The sequence below is a fragment of the Echiichthys vipera genome, assembly GCF_963691815.1.
Source record: "Echiichthys vipera genome assembly, chromosome: X".
In the NCBI taxonomy this organism is placed as follows: domain Eukaryota; kingdom Metazoa; phylum Chordata; class Actinopteri; order Perciformes; family Trachinidae; genus Echiichthys; species Echiichthys vipera.
In genome coordinates, this window is record NC_139825.1 from 28,632,174 (window position 1) to 28,640,473 (window position 8,300).

General features: G+C 40.1%; 1 protein-coding gene across 1 annotated transcript; it reads left to right on the top strand.

Moving 5' to 3' along the window:
• The first annotated feature begins 625 nt into the window (after window positions 1–625).
• On the top strand, window positions 626–7,829 carry c1galt1lb (core 1 synthase, glycoprotein-N-acetylgalactosamine 3-beta-galactosyltransferase 1, like b). The gene is made up of 4 exons (XM_083938883.1): window positions 626–1,066; window positions 1,233–1,498; window positions 3,718–4,382; window positions 4,719–7,829. The coding sequence occupies exons 2-4, from the start codon at window positions 1,279–1,281 to the stop codon at window positions 5,028–5,030; spliced, it is 1,197 nt and encodes a 398-aa protein (XP_083795009.1). The 5' UTR covers window positions 626–1,066; window positions 1,233–1,278; the 3' UTR covers window positions 5,031–7,829.
• The last annotated feature ends 471 nt before the right edge of the window (window positions 7,830–8,300 follow it).

Genomic DNA, 8,300 nt, shown 5'->3' on the forward strand with positions numbered 1-8,300 from the left:
ACACACACACACACACCTTTTTATGATGCATATGATACACATTCATATATTTATACATCATATGTCATTCCCGGCATGTCCAGCTGGGAGGAGGCCTCAGGGAAGACCCAGGACTAGGTGGAGATCTATATCTCCACACTGGCCTGGGAACGCCTCGGGATCCCCCAGTTAGGGCTGGTTAATGTGGCCCGGGAAAGGGAAGTTTGGGGTCCCCTGCTAGAGCTGCTGCCCCCGCGACCCAACCGTGGATAAGTGGTTGAAGATGAGATGAGATGTTAATCTTAAAAATGCGTTATGAAGGCACATTGAATCCTTCAGCTCAGTTGTATCGGTGCATGGTTCATTTTTTCACAAATGTATCTTTGCTAATAATACATTGCATCCATGTTAATATATATTTTCAGACATATTTTTTTTTAAATAACTTGGAAAGATTATAAATTATTTGGTGGACCCCCTGCAGTAACCCCGAGGACCCCCTGGGGGTCCCGGATCCCCTGTTGTAGAGGGCACGTCTGCGCTTTTCTTTTGAAATAACTCTCATTGACCGGAAATGCCTTTTCGCTGGACGGAAGACGACAGTCAGATAAGTTAGATTCAGGTTAGATGGAGTTTGTGGAGCGGCTTTTAACAGTGGTTTGTGTTAATTAAACCCTGGACTTCTTACGGTCAACGGTCATTCCAGTCAGCTAACGGTTAATGATTCTGTACCGTAGGAGGGTCGCTTAGCAACTTAGCTCTGAAGTTAACGGACTATCGTTAGCCATGTTAGCTGACACCAGCTGCCCCAGCACCAAAGGCGGAAGCCGAGGAAAATAACCTTTATTATAATTGTTTTAATTATTATTACTTAGCTGCCGTTCTGGTTAGCGGGCAGCTTCACCACGATAACTGTTAGCATCGTTTTTAGCTGTGGCTAGCTGAGCTAAGTTATCGCTCGGAGAGAAAGACGTGACGTGACGTTACTTCGTGGTGAAAACTGGCTCATCGGTCGCTTTCAAAGTTTCCTGTTATAAAGAAGCAGCTGTGACATAATCCAGCTGCTATGTTGTCTGCAATGCTGCTGGTGAGTAACGTGTAACTAACTCCACCTTAAACAGGGAGTGACATTCACTGAGTTGTCACTGGTCGTTATTTGTCCTCACGTCTTCAACAAAGACAGGCGACTTCACACTTAAAAAGCCATTGTAGTGACACTGTGTCCATGCTGCCGCCCTCACTATCCCCTTCAGCACCTGCCGAGCTGAACGACTGACAGCGAGACACACCTGGTCCAGCATGAAGGCCTACGGATCCAGGCTCTCCTTCTGTGTTGGTTTCGCGGTGGGGACCATCACACTGTACGTGTTTCTGCGGCAGGTGTGGTTTGAGAGGACTCTGTCACCGCAGCAGTCCAGCAGCTTTGCTGAACTTCACGACCAACAGTCTGAGGAAGACAGGAAGATATGGAAGAAAGAGAGGTCTGCTCTTTTTAACCTGAAGCACCCGCATCATAAAGGTAATATGAAAGGCTCCAGCACATGTCCATGTAAGCTTATTTACAGACATACTTAAGCGTAAAATGCCACCAAAACCAAAGTGTCAGCTTCCGTGTACTTGTAATCCTTGCCTACGTACGTACGTGGTATTGCAGTGATCTGTCCCTCTTGATACTGCTTTGTGGTTTATTGTCTGATACTTCTAAGAACAACTTTATTGTGAAGTCTCACAATAAAGTTGTTCTTTACCCAGTAGACACACTTATTTCTGTCCTCCATGCACCTTGCACGCAGGTAAAGCTGTGTAAGAAACTGCTGCTACTCTAATCTGCACTCAAAAAATAATGCATTAATCTGTAACTTGTAAAATCCAAAGCTGCCTTGTTGGCTGTTTTTTATTTCACTCTAGACAATATTTTTAGTTGTACAGAAATTAAAGTTTAGAAGTTGTGTCTGACAGACTTTCATGTAAACGAGATTCTCTGTTATTATTTCGAGTATTAAGATTAACCCAGCAACCATTCAGGAGGCAGCGGCCCTCAAAGCTCATAAGACATAAGACAGCACTGCTATTAATGTCTGTAAAATTATCATTTCAAGTGAGGGTGGAAACACCAGCAACACGTTAAAACACCTTACTACGCAAGATGGGCTTAAATTCCAGTGATGCCATATATTTGACACTTTATGCACGAGTGCCACTGCTTCCCAACTGAGCAGCACGTCTTTCATCAAGGGTAAAAAGCAGGCAGGCTTAGCAGGAATTTTGTTTGACTAAGTAGACCTAACTGAAAACAAAGGCTATACAAATATTATCTTATGTCATCTACACTGTTCAGACTCAGAGATAATAAATGTTTGCATTGAAAATAGATGTAAGCCTACTTCTACACAGAACACTTAACAGGAATCAATGAGAGCCATTAAGTAGTGTTTTTAATAAACGTCTTGTTTTAGCAGTACGTTTTTATTCAGTTAGTCATGCAATACATATAATGGCATATACACATATATATATATATATATATATATATATATATAGTATATATGAGTGAAAGGCACAGACAGAAGCATTATGCTTAAATATACCTATCCTTCATTTTTATCAGTAAGTTACCCTACAGAAAAAAAAAATCAGATAATGTATCGGACCAATATGCAGAATCAATTATAGCATTGGTATCAATAAAACCTTATCAATTCCCATCCCAAATTACAGTGTCTGTGTATTTATAAATGTTTGCAGTGGTGGTAATGTCCTGGTTGTGGTGGTGCACCAGTGCTAAATAAATACAGAGAAAAAGTTCCACTTGCAGTAGTCTGTCTTCACTCTGCTCTGACACGCACAAACACCGACAAAGAGAAGTCAGGGAGCAGCATCTCTCATCACGAATGCAGTTAAAATCAGCCTCTAGTTGTGATAAGTCAGTTTCCACTGTTGAATATTTCTTCAGTCTTCGGTCACTGCAGTAAAATAAGTAAGCTGCGGTTCCAAAATCAGCTCAGCATTAGGGGTGAAATCTGATTAATAAAGTGCTGCATGTTTAGTAACCATGTCTCTAAAGTGCATGTAAAAGTGTGTATATTCAGTATTTATCTATGTAGGGGGCATATAAAGCTTCGAAAGCCATGTTGAACAATGTACACTAAAAACTTGCCAATACTATAAAATGGAAAACTGATTTGCTTTGGCGTATTTTGCCCATATTCTTGCTACTGCGATGAGGGCATTATATTTCTATTTAAATGTTGTCTTTTCCTCTCCCAAAAGCATCAGTGTTTCTGACATGGCATCCTCAAGGCATGAAGATTTAGGCCTATATTATTTTGTATTGAAAAGTCCGCTACATTTGATATTAGTTCCCAAATAAAATAAGTCCTGTTAATAGGCTATGAAATAAAGTAGCCCATCTATCTACCTTTCCATCTAGCCTAAATAATATAATAAAAACTATGCTACTTGAAAACAAACAAAAAATAACCATAACCTATTGATGACTGAACCTTTTTTAGGGCAATGCGTGGTCTTAGGCGTGCAGTTTAGAGAGAATTATTTTCACCGGACATCATGACCGGAGATGTTTTAATTTGTCGGACTTCAACAGATTTTACCGGTAAAAAGCGGTTAATTACCTAATAATGGAAACCCGGAAAGAGCATATTATATTACATTATTGGATATTGCCACAGTTTATAATAAAGCTAAAATGTGATATTAATCATTATGTCTCCTTATCAGGTGAAGATAGCGGCATGGCTGATGAACTTTACAAAAAGGTGCGTATTCTTTGCTGGGTAATGACTGGACCCAACAACCTGGAGAAGAAGGCTCGGCATGTGAAGTCCACGTGGAGTCGCCACTGCAATATTGTGGTCTTCATGAGCTCTGTAGATGACCCTGACTTCCCCACGGTGGGTTTGGGTACAAAGGAGGGTCGGGACCAGCTGTACTGGAAAACGATCCGGGCCTTCCATTATGCCTACGAGCATCACGGTAATGAGGCAGACTGGTTCCTCAAGGCAGATGATGACACCTACGTAATTGTAGACAACCTGCGATGGGTTCTTTCGAACTACACGCCGGACCAGCCAATTTACTTTGGCAGAAGATTTAAGCCCTACACCAAGCAGGGCTACATGAGTGGCGGTGCAGGTTATGTGTTGAGCAGAGAGGCTCTGCGGCGATATGTACAAGGTTTTAAAGACAAAGTGTGCACTCACACTACCTCTGTAGAGGACCTGGCAATGGGGCAGTGCATGGAGAAAGTTGGGGTGCTGGCAGGGGACTCCAGAGACACTTTGCACAGGGAGACATTTCACCCATTTGTCCCCGAGCAACATCTCACTGCCAAGTTTCCCAAGAGCTTCTGGTATTGGAGCTACTGCTACTACCCCATATCAGAGGCAAGTGCAGCGACATTATTGTCTTTCCCTTTATAGTTGATGACGTGGTATTACAATGGCGATGGGTAACTTCAGAGCTGCTAAAGCTTAAACAGACACTTGTCAGCTTAAGGATGAATGCTTCATATATTTACACCCTCTGATGTTTTGTGTTCAATCTGGAAGAACCACAGTAGAGATGAAAGCAAAGCAATACTGACTTGTTAATCAGATTGATACATTGTGAACTAAAGAGTATTTCCTGAATGTATTATCTTGTGACGGACATTCTTATTAGTTCATTTTTGAGCTGTGATTCGTGATCTTTGTCTAACCACATACTCTGTTTTTCCTCAGGGTCCAAACTGCTGCTCGGACGTGTCGGTCTCATTCCACTATGTTGATGCTTCACACATGTATTTAATGGAATACTACACTTATCACCTGCGTGCCTTTGGCTACAGATACCGTTACCAGCCCCCTGTCCCTCCAGGCTTCAATATTAAGCAGTCAAGTTCCAGGGATACTGCAGAAGGAAATAAAGATCTGACTTCTCAGGAGAAAGGGCAAAGAGAGGGGGATGATCCGTCCAGGACTGACAAGAGACAGGATGTAAATCCCCCTCCTGCTGCTGGTAAAGACCCTCCTGCTGCTCCTGCAGCCAAATAACGGTTGGACTGTGTGGGTGCGTAAGGGGAACTGATCTCATTAGGTAGGGGAAATATGTGTTCTGGGTGTTTGCTTATTCATTCTGATGATCTTTGCTTAGATTTCTACAAAAGTAGAAAAACAGTCCACTTTGATTTGCAATGTCCCCACATTCAAGTGTGTTCCCGAAGGACTGCTACTTATGTGAATTGCGACTGCAGGACTGGTCTTGGGCTAAGAGGCGATTTTGACTTTTACCCTTATTTTTCAGGTTTGTTAGTTGTTTTTTTTTTTACAATGGAGCGTCTTCTTCAAAAGTTGAGAATAGCTTTCTGTGAGCTGCATTCATTTATAAACCAATTTATGGTCCTTTTTAATCCATATAAACCCAGTTTGGGAACAATTGTTTTCCATAGCCAGGTAAATTACATTTACCCAATGTTTTATCCTTTTCTTAACTATTGCAAAACCACCAAAATAACTTACTCTACAGGGAGGGAGCTGTTGGCTGGCTCGAGTTAGACTTAATTTGACACAGATTACTATTTGCCTTGGAGACCACTGGGATTCAATTATATGTTTTGAGCTGGTAACACAGCTGTAAGGAAAACAAATCAAAGTGCCTCACCTTGTACATTCAATCAAACATGCCTTTTGTCTAAGAGATGAGGGTGTTTTAGCATCCTACGTTAAACCAGTTTCCCTGTCGCACTGAGCTGCCTCCCAAACTTGTTTCAGGCTGCGTTCAAAAGCCCTTTCACAATACAGGCGTGGCAAGTGCTGCATATATGTTCTAGAAAGGAATACATCCTTCTTGTTTTCTTGTATTCTGCGGTAACTCTCAAGAATTTATGTAATATTATTATATAATATTTGTCGTAAATATAATTTTAAATAAACTTTAAGTAAATAAAGTTTTATTTGCATGACTAGGCCTGCAACTAACTGTTAGCATTATTGATTTATCTACTGATCAATTTCTTTATTATTCAGTTAATTGTTTCATAGAATTTCAGTAAAAGTTGAAAATTGGCACTTGGGATTTCTTTCTGGGAAGTCTTCAAATAGCTTTTCCCCCCGACCAACAGTCCACAACATGAAAATTCGTTTTTTTATTTATTAGTCAAAGAGACGTTGGACCATCGTAATGTTTGAATGGCTGGAAAGATTTATCGTTGCAGATTCATTTTGGGTTGACTGATAAATTGATTTATTATTCCAGCTACATACATGTCATTGTATAAGTGAAGGCAATTTCAGATGTGATCCCTTAGCCTTAATCAAGCAGAATACAAAAAGACAAACGCATCATATTTATACCTTTTCCAAAACCATGTCGTAAACCCCCCACAAAATACAGAATACAAAATGCAGATATTAAGTTAATTTCAATAGGAAAGCCTTGTTTGGGTGCATTTAGGGTTCTCCGTAGCTAATAGACATACACTGATTGGACCTTAAATTTATACAGTCGAGCCAAAGATTTCCATGATAAATGATGACTGACTGTAAACAGATTAGTCAGTTTTTGTATGCTTATGATCTTGATAATGGCATCAATCCAGGTGCTTCTCACTCGGTTTAATAGCTTGGTGTGTGTTCAGTGACGTGCAAACCTTCAGTATGTTTATCCTCCAGCCTTGTGTTTGACTTTATTACGTCTTTGTGGTGTAGACACCTTCAGCCGCACAAGGAAGTATTCAAATATCTTTCTTTCTTCTCCAAACCATTCGCGCTAAACGCTTCTTCTGCCCGTGCTTCCTGAAACTGGATACACACTTCACAGTTCCACTCATCTCTCCCTAGTGGACTCCTCAGCTTGTGCCTTGTAAATTTGAGATTGTATCGAGCCGTCAGCTGCACACATGACTTTGCACTGTGACATTACCATGATGAGAGGTGATGCTTTCAGATAGAGTATAATTTTATTGAGTCCTTTCAATATAATGAGTATGACCTTTGAGAAAGCCAGCGGAGGACGTGTCCATCACAATATTTTTGAAGCGAGAGCAACTGTATGAAAGCGAGAATCTGTCTTTCATCTTTCTTTCATACAGTTTTAGTTTCTACAATGTGTCATTTTTAAATCCTGGGTGGGCCAGACCTTTTGTTTTGTAGTTAGTACATAGTGTATATTTAAAATAACAGCTCCTTTACTACTTTGTAACCAAACCAGTAATTAATTTTGTGGGTGATACCGTAATTACCAAATACAGAAATTGGCTTCAGGAATCAGGCAGGATTCAGTGATGATTCCAACAGAACATAAATGTATATCGTTTATGTGAAAATCGAGTGCACTTTTGAGTGTTATGACTATTTTTCTTTTAACCACTTAAACCTCTTATTCTCCTTCAAGGTTGAATATGTTTGAGGTAACTTATGCCTATCCAATGCCTCTTTGTATGTGTTTACATTCAGTTCCCTTCTGTATATGAGCACAGATCATGTTCCGTTTTTTTCTATTAAAATGGAAAGGTCCAGTTTTAACCAAATCCGCATGCTTTATATAATGATTTCCTTTGCAATGTATTTCTAACTTTTTTAAGTAGGAAAGGACAGATTCTTACCACCTGTCCTGCAGGCCTAAACACTTTGTTGATATCCACCACATCTGGTTTCTGATGCCAGTGATACCACACATCCGGTCCTCGACAATCTACTCCGACATTCAAATTTTATCAAAGGGAAAGGTGTACAGTAATGTATTTATATTTTAAAAGTATTTATGTTGGTATTGACGTCTAGATTGAGTTGAAACACTTCAGTGTGTAAATGAGTTTTGTGTGAATGTGTGTGAGAGCACGTGATCAGTGTGCCGGATTGTTTTCAGTGAATGGTACTTAAATCACTATAAATAAATGCATATTTTATTGTACATTTGTTGTCGGTTTGATTACATAATATCACATGTCAGAACATTTTCCAGTAGCAGTAGAAAAGCATCCATGCTTAATATGGCTCTTCACCTCTCTGTAGTTAAGTAAGTCTGTGTTCAGGTTCAGGAGTCGTGGCTTCCCCACTACAGCAGGCGCTGAAACCTGAGTAGAGGCAAAAACGTGTGTAAAAGATTCAGCAACAAAATATTTTTTATTCTATTTAACTTTAGGGAAGATGCAGAGAACAGGTCCTCACCGCTTGAGATTCATGAATCTACCCCTGCTTGTCTGTAACTCCTTGTCACACAGACAGGCCGCTCCTGTTACATACAAACAACAAAACAGATGTGCCAATTATGTGTAATTATATACAAAGTAAGTCATTATTCAATTCAATTTTATTTATAGTGCC